Below are 21710 nucleotides of genomic sequence, written 5' to 3'. Positions count from 1 at the left end.
GAGTTAGCAGCCTCTTCAAACGATTGTTTCGGCCCTTGTATTGAATTATCCTCGCCGTCACTTTGAGAGCGCCGTAAGGTATTGACGTACGGTAAATCACGGAGAGAACCCGACGAGAGAAGTGTCGTTGGACCGGAGTTGTCTGCGTGGGTGTGCTTTTCAACAGGCTTGCATTTTTCCAAGCGGCGCACACCTCCCTTTGCAGTGTGACGCCCAGTCCCAACGTGGCTCAGTACGACAAATGAGAGGTCATTAGATGATTCTCAGTCAAACGGTCATCAGCTCGAGCCGACCTAATCGCATAATGGCCTCAAAGGCTGGCACGGAACAAGCTGGGGAGGGAGGGGGGGGGCACTGCTCGCTCGGCTTGCAACCATCTGGATGACTAATGAACTTGCTTTTCCACCAGGAAAATTGTTAGTTTGCAATCACGGTAATTTGATTTTCGAAACTGAGACTGTGACAAAGTAGCTTGTTTTTTGGTGAGGACCATCACAGGCACCAGTCGGCTTCAAAAAGACCCCAAATAATAAGATTTTTTAAAAGTTTCCCTATGTGGGTCACTACTCAGTGGACTTTGGAGAAGTGCGACTTTGGACTTGTGACTTTGTATGTTTTATTATTTATAGCTGCTAATGTGTTTTTGGATCTCTGAGGATGCTCCCAATGGGTCACTGCGTCACTTTGTGTCAAGTCCACGGATCCTTTTTGGGACAAGTTGGAACAGTTCTTCATGAATCAATGATTCCAATTAGGGGATTACCATTTGAGGGTTTTTTTTTTTTTTTTTTGCAAACACTACATTTTATTTAGGTCAGTCAGCTACTAGATTTTTTTTGCTCTCCCAAGGCTGTCAATGTAAAAATGTGTTCTCTTGAATCACTGTGCTTGTTCAATTTAATGTGGTTTTTCCAATCCCATGCTGTGCCCCTCCCTCGTGGGAGCAAAAGCTTGGGACTCCCCCCCCCTCCACTTCTTTATTTTTTTTGCTTCATCTATTAAACCCGGGGCCCCGTTCGGCAAGTCAGGCTTCTCTGGTGAGTCTTCCTTTGTGTTTTTCTGACTCTTGGACGGGTTGTGACTCTTAAGCCAATTTTGTTGTTCTGTGCAGTGACAATAACTTTGATTCCATTCCGTAACTTGGAATTATTGCTTGTACGGCTTCTCTTGTTTGAGGTCATTATTTCCACTTTATTTCACATGAACAAGTCTGTCCCTTTGCGCTGCATTGATTTCACTTCATGTTACATTTTGTTTTCACTAACTTCATATTTCTTCGACACCATCACTGAGGTATTCCCTTTGCGCTGGGAAGATTTCATATCCCACCTTTCTCGTGCAAAGAAAAGGCAACTTAAATATTAAACGACATCAAACGGTGCCATCCCATTTGCATTCATGAGTTCCTACTTTTATGTCTGAGACACCAGCCAGAATGATTTCTGTGACATCTTTAGAACAAATTGAGCCAAGTATTTTAAAATGGCAAATTTTGTTCCTTCAAATATTTGCACACGAGTCAATCAGAAGATATTCCGTCTCAATACCTGCTGGATACCTCACACTGGAGGGTTTTCAGGAAAGTCCATCCTGGTAGGATAACCCAGGATAATACCGGAACATCCCCGGTGGGATTATGCACCTCCTCTGGCCTGCATGTGAACACCATTTGGACCCCTCACTGCTGTCGAAAGGAAATGTTCACATTCCACCCTCTCGTCGGATGCTGCTGTTACATGATTGCTAAGAAAAACAAAATGGTTGGAAAGGTGAAATTATCGTTCGTGTTGGAGACTAAGAAAGTAATTGACAGTTCAAGGTAGAAAGACAAGGCGAGAATAAATTTTATACACCAATCCCTATTAAAATGCATTGAAGATAACACGCTCAATCTGTCAGCTGTTCATTTTATCTTGACGAGTTGAGGAAACAATGGGCGAGGGAGCTGTGATAAGGGTCAATCCAAAAGGGGAGCTGGAAGAAAGATCAGATGCCAGGACAGAAAGGGACCCAAGATGGTTGTGTTGTGCAAGGTGGATGAAAAAGGGCTTCAAAGAGGAGGAATTTAGTGGACTGCAGAGGAGAGCAGGACGGGGTTGGGATGAAGAAAGTTAAAACAGGCATCCCTGAAGCCAGGGGGAGAACTCACTATTTCCTATTTTACAAAAAAATCCGTCTTAGTTTCTTTCTGTAATGGACACACACACACACACAACACAGATAATAAACACAAGAAGTAGACTGTGAATAATTGCCTCATGGGAGGAGGGAGAAGAACCCTCAGCAATGGATTGACATTTGGGCTGGTGAGTGGAGCAGAAGGGACTGATTGAGAGAGCTTGTGATATTTATACATAAACAAACAGATACATGTAAACAATATGTTCTCGTTAAATATCGGTTACATCATTGTTGGAGACTCAATCCTTGTGTGCCTGTTTTTGTGAAAATGATTAAATGGGTCCAAAACACGAGTCGGCACGGATTGCTGAATTACATAATTTCGAGATTATATTTTAAAACATGGGTAGGCAAGTTTGGTGGACTTTGTGTTGTCCATGTTTTTTATGTCTCCCTGTTAAATGGGCAGATAATTAGGAAGGTCTGCAGGAGCTGGATAAAAATCTGAATTATTTGGTGTGTTGCAGCAAGGAGATGTGGAAAACATGCAGGACTGGAGTTGCCTAGCCATGCTGATGGAATTCTTAGGTGAGTAAACCACTAAACAAGTCAATATGAATTCAAAGTGAGATGTGAATTAGATAACAAGTGTGATGATGACTGCAAAGCAGCAGGGTTTGCTTCCAGGATGCTTCATAAATTGTATGCTTCTGACATCTATAGGTCAATAGAAACATTGCAACGTTTATTTTGTACCTAAAAAAAAAAAGCTTTGAGGTTAAGAGGAAAATTAAAAAAAAAATTTTTACAACTAAGATATAAAACCATTAAAAAACGTACTTTGCAAAATTATGTTGGTAAAATAATAATAAAATAAAATCAAGACCATAATGTAAACAAATATACTTTCCAGTATAATATATAAGTATATAACAAATAGAATAATTTTATAAAAATACATGGATCACCTGTATTGATCGCAAATGACTGAGAAGGTTGTGGGAAGTGTTCTTATAATTAAAATCCAAAATGTCAGTGTCATAATCCTTTCATAAAAACGGATCCTGTTTTGCATACCTTGTTCTGCTTGTGAACGATGCCCATTAAATCACATCATTGTCAAGCCTGCTAAAGCAGCAGTGCAATTAAAGAGCAATGGACCAAATCATAAAATTGTCAGAGAATTTTATGTCAGCATCTACGCTGAATAGCTTCACTGATAATGAACTCTCCATACGTATGACTAAATAACAAGCAGCAACAATAAAATAGCCTGGTGGTCGCTATCATTTTTTTTATGTGGCTCCTAAATATAATGAATTCAGAAATCCTTCTAACCAGATGAGGGTGCTAGTTGCTCACACTTCCACTGTCTAGTTTAACTCAAACAACTCAAATAGTTCTTTAATTATTTTGTTTTATTTTATTGCAAACCATCGATTTTTTTGTATACCACAAGCCCTCAAAATATTCCAGATATCTAAAGTAAATTAATAGAAATAAATTAAGTGGTTTATTTAAGTATTTTTATCAGTCAAATAAAAGTGACCAAGCTGCACAATGAAAAGACACATTAATCTATGTCTAAAAAAGTATTACATTGCCATTAATCTCACTAGACCTCTCCAATTAGTGTAATCTAATTAGTTTGTGCTGGTTAAAGGAGGCCAGTGGCTCAACCTCTGACAAGTGCCGTGGACCATAAAGGGCCTTTGTGCAGATGTTCGGTGCAGTATGTTTTATATTGTATTGATATATTTAAAAAACCCAAAGTAAAGTAATAAATTAAAATAGTGGGATATTAGACCAGGGGAGCTCTGGAGGAAACATGGAACCAGGGGGAAAAAAAAGTCATTACTTTTCAATTTACATTGGATATAATATGTCCACATTATTTCCTCTATCTTTCAATTCTGAGGAGGGGGGTCGCAGATAATGATGCCTTTCAGGTGATGGACAATGTGATTGGGTGTAGGGATAGCAAAGTGGATGAAAAAAATCTGAATTGGAGAAACACAGAATTCAGCCCTTTGGCTATGAAGGATATTAATAATGACAATGGCCAGATAACACACTTGATATATTCAAGTCTACCAAGACATGGATGAACATCAAATGTCTCTCAGTCTTGATAGAGTTGACCCAGAAATGAGTAAATTAAATGTATTTATTTATTTATTTATTTATTTATTTATTTATTTATTTATTTATTTATTTATTTATTTATTTATTTATTTATTTATTCATTTATTTATTTGAATAGGGACAATGCACATGAATTAATGCAACATCAGTATAAAAAAAAATTATTTACGTATATGTTCACATCCAGCACCATTCCCAGTTGATTTTTTCCGATTCGTGCCGACTTCATTATTTACACACTCGAAATAAACGCTCCATAATCAAACACATTAAGCAATTTGCAAACACAAACAGTCTTATTGACAAGCGTCTTATTGACAAAGAACAAGAAGCAAATCTTTCTCCTTGACTAAGCATCTGCTCGAGTGAACAGAAAACCGTTTAATGAACACGGATCGGTGTCCGCTAGCAATTAACGTTTTCCCAGCGAGGCCCGGAAGGCCTTCAAAAGGAAAGCTCAAAGGTAATCGGCAAGCCCACATAAGGAAGACTCACCTGGGACCTAACACAATGTGCTGCGGAGGAAATTCACAGTTGGTGCTCGCCTCAAATGGCTGCAAATGTAGGAACAAGGTTGGAGGAAAACAGAAAAAGAGATGAAATAAAAAAGCGGCTAGTGAGAGTGGGGGGACACAAGAATGTAACAAAGTGCACAGATGGTGGGGCATACGGTGAAATGTGTCGCCGCCGATGCTAGCAAACTTGGGGGGATGCTAAATCTGCAATGTGTGGGCATGTGTGTTTATATTTTATAACCCGTTACGCCTTATATTTGGACATTTCCTGAAATACCCCAAGCATTAAGCACCTGGGACGAACAATACCGTCCGAACAAATCGATTTGAGCTCGGGCCTAGGCTGCGGCTTTATCAATAATAGATTGTTTAGTTCGGCTTTTCTGTTCTTAGCTACTCTTTGTGCACTTGCAAAACAATTCAATCTGAGATAAGAATGGCATGCACTTACCTCACTCCATCTACATGCACTTTGGTGTCTCCAAGGATGACCTCTTTGTTGCCAAACTTGAGGCAACTTGAACTTTATTTATTCATTAATAGCTTGATTAATTGTTTAACAATAAAGAAATAATATAACTTTCCGCAGCTGATCTGAATTCACGAAGATGGACAGAAGTTAATATTTAATCAAGATAAAGGGATGGACCAAGGTGGCCAAAGAATATGAATGAGGGTTATGAAAAATAATGCATGCGGGATAATTTATTCCTCCGCTATGCAAATAGTGTGACATATAATGCTATTATCTGTAATTATATTAGGCAGCTATTTCAGGAAGAGAATCTGCCCCCAGCTGCTATCACAGATGTTGAAGCAGAGATTGGAGGCGAGGGAGGGGTGAGGGGGGGGGACATGTTTATTTTTTTCATGCTCAGGCAATAAAGTGCATGTTTGCACGCATGTTTGACCTCCCCGTTGGATACGTGCATATTTGATTGGATATGTTTGTATGCAAAAGTAAATTGCACTACAAGTGCGGGTATGCATGATCAAGTGTGTGGACCCCGTTACCCCCCCCCCCCCGACATTTGTCCTTCCTGTGTTAAGGTATCCATCTTGCCAGTATTGTGATGTTTTCATCCATGTGTGATTGCTACAGTTCCCCTCAGCCAAAACACACAGCTCTCCAAAGGCACACGCCGTGCCAGCTTTAGCCACCCTCCGAGGAGTGAGCGTCAATAAAATATGAGCGCATGCATACACCCAAGCAAACAGACACTCGCTGCGGGTCGCACATCAATACACGCAGCCGGGCCCGACCCGGCCTGCGCGTTTACACTGCTGTGAACACCGACACTAAGTGGAAGTTTGCACGCAAACATGGCGGCCACGAGTTACCTCAGGCCGACTGTCATAGAGAAAATCATGCTTCTCACGCTCGAATTTTAATTAACGCTTTGTCTTTATATTATTATATATATTTATATATTATTAAAATATTAATAATATATATTTTATAGTATATTAATATATACACAAATATTAATTATATATATTTTAAATATTAATGTATACACACAATATATTTACATTTTTTGGACCTATTAAAATAACATTTTTCATTCAAGTTTGAATATATATATATTATATATATATATTATATATATTTATATATTAAAATATTAATATATATTAATATATACACAAATAATAATATATATTTTATATATTAATATATACATACAGTATATTTACATTTTTGGACAGCCATATTTTTCATTCAAGTTTGAAGCTCTGCGCCATAGTGGCAGTCATCTCAAACTTTTGCTAATTAGTCCAGACAATGAGAAATGGACTTCTATTAATGCTTGTGTTATCGCTTCAGATCCAGACTAGCGGGGTATTTCATGGTCTGGCTGAGAGGACATCAAGCGTGGACTGACGTTTGCAGTCTTTTATGTAAGTGCTCAGACAAAAAAGGAACCAGAGTTGATGAACTTTCATAACTCCATCATATCTGCGCTTCGTCGAATGTTTTTCTTATCATGAATTGCATTGCGAGTGAAACAATAAAAATCCTTGTTGGCATCCCTACTGCTTTTCCAAACCACTAGGCTCCCATTAGATGGTAAAAATACAATTCTGATTTGCCCTACAGGGCACTTGAGTGGGAGGAAGCCAAAATACTCGGAGAAACCCTTCAGGTTTGAACCCAAGTTCATCTTGGCTGTGATTTCCCAAAAACGCTTTTCTGTGCCATACCTGTTCTCATGTTCACCTTCGCTCATGGGTGACGACACCGATATTTCTTTTTGCTCAAAATAAAACCATTTAGATGTATAAGTGACTTAAAATACAAAATTGTAAAATTAAATAATTTACATCGGTTGTAGTAACAGTCTGCAAAAGTGTCGAAGAGCTTATTGCCAAATTCCAATCACTTGTCTTTCTTTCAATTGCGGTATGTCCAAAGTTATGGCGGCACTCATTAAAGTCTTTCTTTATCATTTAATGAAGTCATTGGATTAGAGGTGATGCTTGGACCACTCAAACACGGAAAAGTCTTGACGCCGAGGTGTTTGATAGCCCAAGCGAGAACTTCTATTTTGCACTCTCGCTATTAATTTATTGACTTTCATGACTGGCGCTCGCTACAAAAAGCTACAACACAACAACATGGTCCAACGTTGTCTTAAAAACATAAATTGCGGATCTAAACAAACCACAGAGGTCACGACTTCATTAATTTAATATGAAGTCATGCTCAATGAAGTGAGACTGTCAACAATCTGTCTTGCTCAGCCAAGCGTTCGTCTTTGAGTCGACGCACCTGCTTGTTGGGCAAACGGCGGAAAGGTTTCACAGACACATAATATTTACTTCATTAGCAATAGTCTGGGATCAAATCTATTTATAATTTACAATGGAAAAAGTCCAATTGAAAAGCATGAATTCTTGATCCTCGTCTGTTTTTGCTCTTTGCGGACATTTTTTCAAACTTCCATCCTCTCTTGGTCGTCATCCTGTGGGGAGAGAGTCGCAGTAGAATTACCGTCCTCTTGATTTATAATTACCACGTAATTCGTTACCGCTGGCTCTTTCTCCGTCCTTGCTTGCCAAGACAACGTGGACGACGCATGATGTTCTTTGTTGAATAGTTTGGTAACATATTAACAAGATGCACCCAAATCGCTGAGAACTGTAGTAGGCCACTTCTTCACACAGAATACTAAAATGTTTTATATAACAAGTCTTATTCCAAAAATATTTTTTAATCAAATTACTACACACTGCCTGAATAAATTTACATAAGTATTCACAGTTCTTGCTTCATTTTGCCCACGCATCTTTTGTAGCAATTGCAGCCTCTGATCTTTTTTGAATATCTTCAATCAATAGTTTGAGATCTGGATGGGCCACTTAAGGGCATTCATGGACTTTTCTTGAGGTCATTCTTTAGATATCTTGGCTGGAAGATGAACTGTCGTCCGATTCGAGAGTACTCTCAAGTTTCATTTTACCCTCGATTCCGACTCAGTTCCTCCAATGATGCTTGACCTTCTAGATAGGTGTCAAACTCAAGGCTCGGGGGCCAGATACGGCCCGCCATATGATTTTATTTGGCCCGCAAAGACAGACTTTGTGTTTGACACCAGGTTCTCCTCTTTCCACACTAGAAGTCCGAATTGCAGAGAATAAAGTTAAGAGAACCGCGTGATCGAATCAAACGTCCATTTTTTTTTGTACTCGCAGGTGGATGAAAGACGACTCGCGCTCGGCGATGATTCAACCGCCTGTTTTTATCACCGTTGCGCTTCGTAAAATGAATCAGATGTTTCTGTAAAAATTGATAAGACAGTCAATAAGGCGGCGAGGGTAAACACAGTTTGTAAACCACACTTCTATTCACCTCACCATCTATTATTCATCGCTTGAGATGATTCTTTCATGAAGCCAGCTAGTTGCACATAATTCATAACGCTTGCTGTGGAAAGTAGGACAGCGTAAGATGCGGGCGGGTTGGGGAGGAAAGATGAGAGGGTTGAGGGAAAATGAGGGTGACGAAAAGGATGTAGACAGAGAGAGAGAGAGAGAGAGGTTTTGGAATTACAGTTTGAGCGGGGGTCTGTTTACCGCCGAGAGAAAAAAAAGGGGGAAAATTGGGAAATTAGGAGATAAAAGGCAAGAGAAAGACAGACTGACAAGCGGGGACGGATAAGCAGAGAACACCCCAAGACACTCTTAACAAGGACAGGATAAGGAGGGGGCGTTTGGTCGAGACATCTCTATTAAGCGTTGGGGGGGCGGAGTTTGCGGCAACAAGAGGACCTCCTGATTGGCTGTTTGTTTTACAGATGCAAATTTGCTCCATATGACAAAAGCCGTCTCCTCGACATCACCTTTTAGCGCTTTGCATCATGTCACATTCCAGATATCCATTTTCTACGCTGTTCAGGGTCAATGATTTGTTGGAATCTAGCCCGGCAGATTTTTTTTAGGGTACAGTCCATTAGGCCTGAATCTTTGACTGATGCTAGCAGGATCAAACGAAAAGAACCATGTTCTTGGATGACATGATTTGTGTGTTTCTCCTCTTTGACATGCTCCTCATAGATACATACATTTCTAGTGTTAACCCCAAACATCCTAGCTGAATTTCTCCGATAATCTCATCACACCCACGTTACCCCTGCAGCTATGTGGTGACATGTGAAAGGGCGGACTTTTTACTCGTCTCGGTTTCTCTTTCTACCAACCCCCGTCTTCTTTCCTCTTGATCCTTGCGCTGCCGACGCCCGTCAGTGGAACCTTCATGTCGCATTTTAACGGATGACTAAGTTATCACAAACACTTGTCTGCCGCAGTGACACGGGGAGGGTTATGCATATACACGGCAGAAGTTCACGTCGGTTGGAGCGAAGGGTAATGTTAATGTTGGTTTGCCTCAAGGTTGCTGTGTGTGTGTGGTTGCTCTTTGTTTATATTTGGGTCAACCGAGCTCACACATCCTGTGCGCTACGAGTTCCTGTTTGTGTGTGTTTGTGTGCAAAGTCCCCACAAAGCTTTGTTGACGATATTTTTGTGTATACCTTTTCTTCCGTCTTTCGCAATTTCTCAATTTTTGTTTATACTCATTTTTATGGTCTGCCTGCCCCATTTTGTTTCCTAATTTCACTTTGTCACATCCATCTCATGCTTCTTGCTCCACTCCTCTTTGCCACGACTCTCCTCTGCAGGCCTCCAATCCTCTTTCGACCTCTTCCTTCACTCGCTCTCTCCTTCTTTTCTGAATCTTCACTCCTTCTGTCTGCCCTCTCTCCTCTCTTTTGGATTATGGAGATGAGAATGTCATTGTTAAACGCGGGGAGTCGTCTGTGATCCCTTGGTGTCATTTCACCGGCAGGAGAGAGCAGAAAACATGTGACTGTCAAATTTAGGGGCACTTATATCTCAGAATAAGCTACGATAAATCTCGATACACAAACATACCGACATAGAAGCACTGAACTTGTGTAGCCATGGATAATGGTTAAACTATGATACAATAAAATCGAAGAACACGTACGATAATACAAAACTTTTGAAAATTCACATAAGAAACCGTCAACACCTGGGGTGTCAAACTCATTTTTGCACAATTTGTCTTTGAGGGTAACCTAAAAGGATGTGGCGGGCCAAGTCCGGCCCCCGGGCCTTGGGTTTGACACATATGGTCTACACAGTTTAAACTTAACATAGCTGTCAAAATAGTGGAACTAGCTCCATCTGGCAACCGCCAGGGGGTATCAAACTGCAGAGAGGGCCTTTTCTTTGTTTTTCTTGCTCTTCCTGAATTGAAATTTTAATTTCCCGCCGCTCGTCCTTGCCGGTGTTCTGTATTATGGGAACGAGCGGAGAGGGGCCGACTCGGAAGGTAATGCGATCCATTTGTTACAGTTACAGTCGGCCACTCAAATAATTTCATCAAATACAGGTTGTGTCCTGCTATATATTATATCTGGCTGGATTATTAATGGCCTTGTACTGATCATGAGTTCATTTCCGTTGTAATTAGCCTACGCTGCAGGCTATAAAACGGGAAGTGATTATACGATTATTATTATATACTATTTGCAACAGGATAAATGACAGTATGGAAATAAAAAACATGGAAGATTTGTTTCTGTATGTTTTATTGTGCAAAAACAGAAGCCACAATGTGGGATTGCTGGTGAGGTATTTAAATCCTTTCTCTCTTCCGACGACATTGTGACAAGTTAAGACCAAATTATTTTCCACATTGTTTTATAAATAAGGCTTGATAATGGAATGCTGTGCTGTCTTTGTCATCTGCACAATGTATGCAGGGAAGCACTCCCAAACCACCATAAAGCAAGATTAAAATAAGCCCGTCCATTTTGTGTTTACACACACACACACGGGCAAACACACACAAAAAATAACAACAGCAAATATGCAAACATAAATCACCTTGTTAAAGCCTCGCTTGTATCCGTGCCTGTGTTTAGTTTTTATTTATTTATAAAGAGGAAGCTGAACGGTAAATTGGAACGTAACCTCTTTTACACAATAATTATTCACATAGTGGCAATAAATCCCTTCAGCAGGGTAAATTTAGACTGACTTTCCTTTCTCATGTTACTTTTTTCATTTTATTCTGACACACTTTATGGCTTGTGTGAGGGGATAAAATAAAAGTTTAAATCATCATAAGGGGAAGATAATGAATTTTGGCTTATGGGAAAAAAAAGGCAAATGATTCCCAAGTTGACCTTCAGGCAACCGACCAGAACGATTTTTTTTTTCTTTGTGTACCTCGACAAAGTTTTGTTGACATTGGTTTTGCACTTGTTGGAACCTGCTGCGTGGTGTCCTGGTGTTAATGTTTTACAAGTCATACAGACTGCTGTGAAAAAGGGGTCATTATCAAAACAAAACTACTGGTGAGCTGAAACTTTTAGCTGGACTGTATTTTGTGGAGCACTGTATTAATAATTACCCACAGGTATGCTAACTGGGAAAAAAACAACTCTTGTTCTCTTGGGTAGCGGTAATGGTTCCATTCTCATTGTGAATGAATAAAAAAAAGGAGAAAATGAAGTTTTTAAAAATTTAATGAACATTGCACAGTTTTTTCAAAGCAAACAAACAAACCATGTGAATAAACCAAAACCATTGTTTGTTTGTTTATTTATTTTCACATACAAAAACAATTTAAAATGTACATAGATTAAATAAAAGTGATGGAGAATGTCTAAAAAACCCTCCAGGGGCTTACGAAGTGGCATTCTCCAGAAATATGAATATATTGAAGATAAAATTTCAATGGATAGAGAAATATGCATCCTAATACATGTCATACAGATGGAAAAAAAAGAAAAAAATAGAAGAGGGATAAGTTATACACATACAACCATAGGGGAAAAATACCATAACTATAACTAAAGAGAATAATGAATGGACCATATTTCTTTATTGACTTATACCACACCAACATAAATAACAAACAAACCCACTGAGGGTTGATTTTTTTTTTCTTCACTCATTCAACTGTGAGCATGGAGTAGCTGCACATCGAAGGTGCTCCTCTTCGAGCTCTTCTGCAGTGTCCAGCAGCTGTGCCAGCTCTCTCCTGGCAGACTCACGACAGTCATGAAACCATCTGTGTGTGCAGGCAAGCACAAGTAGATATAAATGTCCTCCTTAGATCTGGAAGCGACGCAATACCTCCTCCACAGCAACCAGCAAGTGCTTTTCAGTCCACATCAGGCTTGCTTGCATCTGTGTTTACCTTTTTGCTATTTTAGAAATGTCTTCGTCTGGTTTGGGTAGTTGTGATTTATTAAAATTTGATTTTATGGACAATTATCGTATGGTATTATATTGCTATTGTGGTTGTGGTAGCAAGATGAATAAATCTTGCTAGCTACAGGATAAAACGGGTCCCAAGTGAAAAAGGTTGACGTAATATAAGTCCACAGTAAATCCTCGACTGTGGCAAATTGTTTGGAGGCTCTTGACATGACCTTAACCAACATGTTTGCCTTGAAAGAATTTATATAATGTGGACCGTGCACGATAACACGCCTATTGCTCTCGTTCCTGTCCAGACGTTTTCCTCGCTGAACACGTCTCAATTTATCCAAGCCCATTATCACACCTTCCATGCCTACGCAGATTGAAAATGTTCCACCGGCTTTTTGTCTTCCCCTAGTTGGAATTATACAGGAGTCATTATGAGAATTGGTTGTATGCATTCGGAATGAAAAAAAAAGACAGAAATATGAAAAAACTGATTTAGTCATTTTTATGGATTTCTGCTAACTTTGGCTATCATACCTATTATGTCTTTTTTTTTTAAAGCTTCAGCAAAGTTTGGAGGAACAAAATGGAGGGAAGAGAACAACAAAAGCTAAACGAGATAAAAGGCAAGTAAAGGCCTTTAGGAAATAGATGTGATCAATTAAAAAAAAAAAAAATCCAGCTGGCAGGAACGATGGGCGAGTTATATAACCACAACGTGGCCGCCATGTCACAAATGTGTGGTTGTCCTCTGCTGACTGTTTAATCGCACCTCAAACATCGCCTTCTGCAAATAACGATGGCACCAACACGAGGCGGCGGCGTGCCAGTTCTGGGCGTCCCGTGATGATCCAAAAGCAGAAGTTACCATTTAAGCTGCATTGTAAATATCACGCGGTCGGAAGCCAACGAAACGTCGACATTGACCTGTCACGTGATATATAGAAGAATCAAGAAAAAAAAAATCATATTCCCAATGGCCACCACTTCCCGATATTATCGGATATTATCCGTACATCCATCGGGCTCAAGGAAGTCAACTTTATTTGATTCAGTTAAAATCCACATTAATGAATACGCTGCATATCAATTACGAGTATTCATTTAAAATGTTGTTTTAACACAATTAATTTAATAGAAAATTGGATTAAAAATAAAACCCTGTCAACAGCAGTCTTAATTTTGTTGGACGACATTTCACATAACAGTATATTTATTTCATTTACTGTAATAAAATTCTCATAAGCTGCACTTAGTCTAAATGAGCGTACTTTCTTTGAGGCTTGTCATGCATTCGCAGGCTTCTTATTTTTTTCTTTTTCTCTGATGATTCCACTTAGAAGAATCTATCCCCGTGGTCCTATACATAGCCCCTTCTCACATGAAGTATATATTCTGACTTGGGAGATAAAATGTGTGAAAGAAGAGCAGCAGGATTGGGAGCAGTGTGCAGAAGAGGGGGACAAGCCAAAATAGAGCGAGAATATCAGCAGCGCTGCCTGCCAGACTCGCTGAGCTGCTAAGCAGGGCTTAACGATGCCCAAGGGTGTGTGTGTGTGTGCAAGTGTGTGTGCGTGTGTGTTTTGGGGAGCTTTCCTTCTTTATAAGCCCCAAACATGAGTTCCATGTTTTGGGTTCAACCAAAGGCCAAAGAGTCTGAATAGCAGAACTTTGTTTGAAGGTTGATTACTTGGCAATTAAGTTGGTCAAGTGACGCTAATTTCGTGGGTGGAGGACGAGCGGTCGATTTTAAAACGCGGTGATTCAGTAGTTTTGGCGGTGTGATTTAAAAAAAATTAATTCTTGCCGGTCATCGGTCAGGGCACCTGCTGCTTCGCTCGACTGGAGTTCCTAATGAGGCCAACCACAGTTAAGTCAACCAAAAGTCCGACTTGACCTTTGGTCTCATGCCGCGTGACCTTCACGGCAGGGCCTGTTTAAACTCAAAAATTCAAAATGCATGAGAAAAGTCCAACCTCAAAGATGCGACTTGAGAAATTAAAGGTAAATGCTATCAAATCATGTGTTTTTTGGACTTGATATCTTTTTTCTGGCATTCTTCTCTGCAAACATTGCATGGAATTAAACAGCGACACCTTGAGCAAAACACACTTTTCTGGCATCCCACAACCACCTCCACACCCGCTGTCACACACACACAAAAAACAAACACCCACACCTACGATGATACTCATCTTTTTACACGCAAGAAATAATTCTATTCCATACTCAGAAAGGTGAGAATATTTAGGAGGTCATGCCAGCTCGAATGTAGCTGCCCACATTTTTGGCAGTCGCTGTACACAATATAGCAATATTTTTGGATAATATATAATAAAGTGTCAGAACACAAAAAAAAGCCCTTAATTTAATTTAAGGGGAAATTTTTTTTTACACAATTGAGCTTTTCTCCTGACTTAGCAGTTTAATCACAATATGTCACAATATTAAAATGAAGGCATAAAAGAAAGAAAAATCAATAAGCCGACTGTGTAGTTAACAACAGACATCAGAGTGGGAGTGCAGCAACACTTAATTGTCAGTGAGTCACGACTCCCAAAGTTTACACCACACAGATTTGCACCTCCATTAGCTGTCGCCTGAGGGTGTCTACAAAAAAAAAAAAAACACACAAAACGGAATAAAGTGTTTCTAGCTATCGGTCTAAAAGGAAGTCCTTTGCATGAGAAAAAAAAATAGTATTTATTTTGTTCTTTGGATTTTATCATGCATCTGGGCAATGTGGGGGTGGCCCCACTGATGAAAAATATGTCCCCCCCTGCATTTTCTAAATTGCCCATCTGTGTGTGTCACATCCAATTAAATGGCCACACTTGCGCATGTAAAGCCATTACGCCTTTATTATGAGGAGCAATTTTGAGGCTTTTGCGCCACGAGGGTCCTGCGGTGGGGTTTACCTGTGGACTTTTCCTGATTGGATAGGATCGGATTTTAAACCCCACCCCCTTCCGCCCAGTCTCTCCAGCTGGTGATCGGAGCGCACAGTTAGCGTTCAGCTCCCCGCTGCAGAACATGAGCTCTCACCCCACGGATCGGACACTCCACGTCACTCATGCTTTCACCACGCGAATGTTGAGGGAACCTGCCAAGCTTCAGGCACCAATTTGCGTTTGAATCGTTTTGTTTTTCTTTATTTTTTGGATGCGCCATGAAAGCGCGTTGGAGGAGTTGTGGAGCGGCGTTGGTGGCGTGGACGTGGGTTTGGAGTGTGGCGTGGTGCATCCCGGCAAATGAAGGTAATGTCTCTCAATATTATCTTCTGGGCTTGACTTGACGCTGACAAGTCAGTTCGTGGACCTCCGTGCGCGTCTCATGGATCTCCGCCTCCTTTTGACATGTCAAAAAAAGACATTTTTTACCTTTAATGTCACTTGCGCGGACTGACATCTTAACTGTAATGTTTCCTCTTTTGGATAATTAAAAAAAAAATAAGTTAATCAATAAACTGTCAGTATCATTTCATCACCTCATGCAAACATGATGACATAAGTCACCTGACGCGTCATATTCACCTGTCACCAAAAAAAAATGGGGGCTGATGTCAATACAGCTTGGAACGGAGTGTCAGGTTGTGTTCCCACGCTATTGTCTGCCCACTGTGCAGAATTCTAATCGTGTGAGATGAAGGCTATTGTTGAAGGCTATTAGTTGGCATTATCCAGGCGAGAAAGAGAGAACATTCTTCACCCTGCTTATTCTTCACATGATAGATTTATTTGAACAAAGTTTTGGGTGCACTGAAGAAGTGTTTTGTCCATTGTGTGGTTGTAGAATGGCTCGCTACTGGTGTTTGCTGGGTACACCATAATTCAGTAGAAAGTTGGAATTCACCTGATTAGCAAGCTTTGATTGAACATTTTCTTCCCGTTTTGATTTCTAATTTGAAAATTTGTTTTTGTTATTTGCTATTTCCATCATTCTAATCGGCCAATTGTCTTTCTCTTGTTTGTAAGGCTGGTGATTAATTGGAGGCACAAACTGTGAATACCAAAAAGATCTTAATGGCTCTTTTAATATTTAAAGATGAGCTCCAGTAGTGAGGAAACTTCTTGAGTTGCACATTTTAATTGATTGTTTTTTTTAATCCTGTTAGTGTTGTGCAAGATGCCCACACTTTTGTTTTAGAGACCGCCAGGCCTTATTAATGATAATATTATTTGACATTAGTGTCGGCCAAACCTTTCAGAGTGGATTAGCCAAATTTGGGTAAATGACATGAAATAAAGTGGCTGTGTGTGAAATGCATGAGAGGTTAGCCATAAAGATCACGCTGGAGTGATTCAAGCTAGCTTGCATGAAAACAAATTTGGAGAAGAAAGAGAAACCAAGACCAGGTTGGTTGTTGTGAGGTCACATTAATGCCGCCCACCTGCGTTTTTATTCCCGAGTTCAAAATCTTAAATATGTAAAATAACGATGACTTTTAAATGCCTGGAATGGATCATTGTGACGAATTAAATGGTTAAAGGTAGAGTGAAAGCAGCCACGTCTCCCATATGATCTAGTTCAGCATCACTTATCTCTTCTTTATGGCCTAATTAGTTGTCTAACAAGCGCCAAAGGACATCTTTTATTATTCTCAGCAGAGCGGTAGGGACTTTAAGATTAGCGGAGTTTGTAAGGGAGCGAGTCTTTAGGCACAGAATAAGAAAAGTTACTTTCGGAGAATTCGGAATTTGATTTTTTTTTTTTTATTACGTCACTCAACGTGGTTTTTTATGGCCACTAGGTGGTGTCGTTTAAAATCTGTTTATTTTTCACAGTTGATTAAAATAATAAATAATCCAAAATCCATCCGTCATGTGGAATTTTTCTTTTTTTACTGATTCATTGCATAACTGCATTTCAGTGAGCTGGCAAACATGAACAGACAAGAGTTGGACTTTCACTTTTATTATTTGAGTGCAAACCGTGTACAAGTTCAACATTATCACTGATGTGATAAGGGGAAGTGAACCTTGCCCACATGACTCAAGATGCTTTTACCTTATCTTGCGTCATCCCAACCTCTGTTTTCATTCCTCGTAATCAAAGTTACCCATGTTGCATGCCACGTGAAAATTACCTTTGTGCACTTTATTCATTTCTCACTTCTGTATTTCGATACTTTTCACATCTTTGATTTCGACTCACTGCTATTTTTATTTTACAGTTAACCTGCTGGATTCTCGCTCTGTGGCGGGAGACCTCGGATGGGTGTCGTACCCGAAAAATGGGGTGAGTGTGCATAAAATTCATTCAAAGGGAAAAAATTCCACCTTATAATCAAATAGATTTGTTTCAGGAATGTTGAAGGTTATTTAAGTTTCTAAGAAGTCCTAGTTAATTCTAAGGGTCATTTTAATTCATTAAATAGACGATTGAAATTCATCAAAATTCTTTTTTAGCCGATTAGTCAATGGAATAATCGGTAATATAACCGATTAATAAAATCTCATCTGTAGTTACTTATGTATTTTCCACGTCACTACAAACATCAACAATAATTGAATTCCTGTTTTGCAGCCCTGGGAAAAAATACAATCTCCAATAACAGAAAGCTCCATTTAATCCCCATTGATTACCTTGTAGCCTATATGCTAACATCTCCCGCTTGTAAATATTCAGGTGTACACGTCAAACCAGCGTACACGCTGACCATAGCGATTTCTTTCCTCTTTTTTATATTCCGATCACGGCTCCTCAGGCTGTTTTGGTGCTCCATGGAGGAGATGTGATGCAGACATAGCCCCAATCATATAAATCTACTAGGACTATACCTCATGTGTATATATTTATCTATATTTATTTAATAAAAGACAATATTCTCACATATTAGCATTTTTTTTCCTTCCATTCAGTGCAAGCTGCTATTTGTTTTTTTCCATTTACCATATTGTCGCTTGTTCAAATGATTTGCGGGAGGAACAGCAATTACTGTTGTTCACTATTAGAATTCTTATTGTGGAAGCTGTTTACAATGGAGTCCAATTTGGAGCAGCCTCTATTAGCTCACACACACACACATGCACACACACACTTGCACACGACTTGGCAGCAGCGGTCTACTACGGCTAAATAAGATGTTAAGCAGGGGGCTTTTTTGGGGGCTCATATTCCAGATGGTTTGTTTCATTCTCCTCCTCCGCTATCTTTTACATTGGCTTCTTCTATCTCTCCTCGTTGCCTCTCGTTTCTTTTCATGTCCTTGTTGCCATCTGCTTGTCTTTTTATCTCACCATCCTTGCTCGTTTCCTTTCTTTGCTCCCCACCAAATGTTTCAGTTGGCTTTGAACAGAAAAAAAAAAAACCACATGGAAGGTGCGTTTGAGGAATATTTTGTCTGGAATTAAATGGGATTAATCTACTCCTGATGCTCCATATATTTCCCAAAATTTTATTTACTTTAACGTTGTGTAAAAGGTTTCTGGATGGAAGTCAAGCCTGAATTATTTGCAAGTTACAGCCAGACCGCAAAGGCAAGTCCTGGCGAGAACACTTAACTTTGTTCTTTCTTCCAGTGGGACCATCCCTCCTCCATTTCATCTCCCGTATTGTGTCGGAGAGTGATGGCAGATTAGCTGAGCTGCTTTTCGCATGCTATTTCACAGAGGCTTTTATCTACTGCATCTTCAAGCAAAGAAAAAAAAATAAAAGAGGCGGCACAAAAAAAACGAGGGTTGTCACAATAAGCATTATTTTTCCATCCATGTCACCTGTCTCGGTTATATGCTGTTAGTCTAACCAATTCCAGGCCCGGTTTGATCTGGACCATATCTCCTGGCTTCATCGAGAGTGCTGACAAAGGCCCAGTGATGAAAACATTTGGACTTGAAACATTGAAGGCACGAAAAAGGCACGTGATTGCCAGCTGCCAGCTGGCGTCAGATTGGAAGGAACCAAAACAACTCTGAAACTAGCTACTCACTTTTCACGCACTTGAAAATCTGAAAGAGTTTCGTGCATGCTTGGAATATGAACCGTGGATGCCTCATGGATGGATGATTTTGAATCAAGTTCTTTCAAAAAAATGACAGAAAACATCGCGGAAAGACTCAAATTTAGTGCATAAGACATTTGAGAGACTACTAAAAATCTTTTTTGGTAGTTTTACCACATCAACACACAAAATAAGCTTTCAACATAAGTGCATCATTCAAACACACACAAAAAATAAAATCCGGCGCAAACTTAACACTTGACACAAACCTCACTGAAAATCTCCCCTACAAGCTCGTCGGTGAAAACGCATCGGGGCGATGATTTAAAAAAAAAAAAATTCAGGCACGCTTCAACCGTCTCGCTGATTCAGCGTGAGAAGCCCGAGATAAGGCCAGACGAGCGACAAGAATGCTGAACGCACACGTTCACAAAAATGGCATCGATGCCTCATGGTAGCCGACTCACGACAATGTGGATCTGAACTGTGTTGAAAGATTTAAAAAGTAATAATAACCCTCACTTACATCATTGTAACTTTTTTTATATACGAGTCAATTTTGCATGTGAACCAAATTGCCATTTCATTACGGGGGGAAAAAAATAAGACTTGATGGTGAATGAAGTCCAATTACCGGCTATGTGAAAAGAAAACTTGCAGAAATTGGAACGCGGAGGAAAATGATTACCGTGATGGACAGAGCAGAGTCAGCCGGGTGCAAAAGTCGATAAAATAAAAAAAAGTGAGGGTGTTACCGCCGGTTGTCGCGGTTGTGTTTCATGTTTCATGGATAAAGAGCCGGGGAGGTGCTGTTCTATTACGATGTCATGGCGGTCAGCTGTAATAGGCGGTAATAATAAGTTGGAGACAGCTTTGCAATGCCGGGAGGGCACTCCAAGCAGCCGCGGGGGGTCGGACGCTGACTGATGTGACACAACGCAGACACAAACACGCATGCACATAATAGTCAGCAAAACAAATACACACGCTAATGAGGAGCTGGAGGGATGCCTACGGGGACTCAAGCGTGTTTGCATGCGAGTGATAAGGACGGCGAGCCCGAGCGGGATGGGGAGGTGAAATAGATCAAACTTTGTCGTTATTTTCACTTTAGAGTGACGATGTGGATTATTTTGCAGATCAATCTTGAGTTTATTTTATAATTAAGTTACTGATCGTATTTTCTGGAGTATAAGTCGCAGTTTTTTTTCATTTTAAATTGCCTTTCAAGATGACATGTCTGTTCCTGATGTTGGATTTTATCAAATAAATTTCCCCCAAAAATGCGACTTATACTCCAGTGCGACTTATATATGTTTTTTCTACTTTATTGTGAATTTTATGTTTGGTGCGACTTATACTCCAGAGCGACTTATACTCCGGAAAATACGGTATTTATTTGGTATACTCACATGATAGTCCAGGTGATAGTCCAGGTCCTGCCTCCGCCCGACAGCCCCTCCCCTCCCTGATTCGCTGTTATGTTGCTGTTGTTTCTTCGAAAAAATCGATGACTTATCTAAATTGATCAAGTTCCTTTCACATTAGTTATATTGTGGGGTTACTCGGTCAGTGTGTGTGTGTTAAGCTGTGTGAAGCTCAATGATGGCTGCAGGATCCGTGCGATCTAACCGGTAAGAAGCTTAATGTCTACACAGGGGAGACATAACTCCAGTCATATCTCCACATGCATATGTTTGTGAATTGTCTCGGCAGTGATCTCGTCATGTCCTGAAACGTCCCCTCTTAGTAATCTCCTTGCGTTCCTATTGAGAAAAAAAAAAAAAATCAACAATCTTGTGTTAGGTACCTAAATGGCTCAACAAAGAAAGTGGATGATTACGACCTAAACAAAAGGCTGAGAGGTGGGGAGGGGATGAGGAGTAATCAGGTGGAAGGCGACTGATGCAGAAAGACATGAAGGGGGAGGCATGGTGGGGGAGACAAAGGCACAAGGTTGTGTACAGCAGCCGCAGAAAGGATGATTAATATGGGCTATTAAGCTATAACACCAGATCATAGTCTGGTCCCTCCGGCTATATTACGCTGACATGATAAAGCGCCTGTATTAGCCATGGGAGAGTGCTAGCGATGCAGATAATAGCCACATCCCAGGAGAGTTGCGGAAAGGAATTAATGCCACCGGAAATCATTTACATTCCAACTTTGTGAACAAACACAGTCGGGGATGACTAGACTGTAACTTTTCGGCAGGTGTGGCTCGACAAGATTCAGGCTAATTC

At 40.1% G+C, this 21710-nt stretch overlaps 1 protein-coding gene across 2 annotated transcripts in view; it reads left to right on the top strand.

Annotated features, from left to right (window-relative positions):
- The window catches only part of unm_sa34860 (un-named sa34860), a 70260-nt gene that overhangs the window by 21128 nt on the left and 27422 nt on the right, over positions 1-21710 (top strand). For both annotated transcript variants that reach the window (XM_088391128.1, XM_088391129.1), the window contains exons 2-4: positions 2649-2709; positions 15704-15784; positions 17701-17765. In XM_088391128.1, coding sequence (XP_088247254.1) covers positions 2667-2709; positions 15704-15784; positions 17701-17765 — 189 coding nt within the window. In that variant the 5' untranslated portion in view covers positions 2649-2666. The remainder of the gene's footprint in view (positions 1-2648; positions 2710-15703; positions 15785-17700; positions 17766-21710) is intronic.

Source organism: Syngnathus floridae, chromosome 12, assembly GCF_059516105.1.
Source record: "Syngnathus floridae isolate MCC-2025c chromosome 12, RoL_Sflo_1.0, whole genome shotgun sequence".
NCBI lineage: Eukaryota > Metazoa > Chordata > Actinopteri > Syngnathiformes > Syngnathidae > Syngnathus > Syngnathus floridae.
This window is presented reverse-complemented; position numbering and strand designations above follow the sequence as displayed.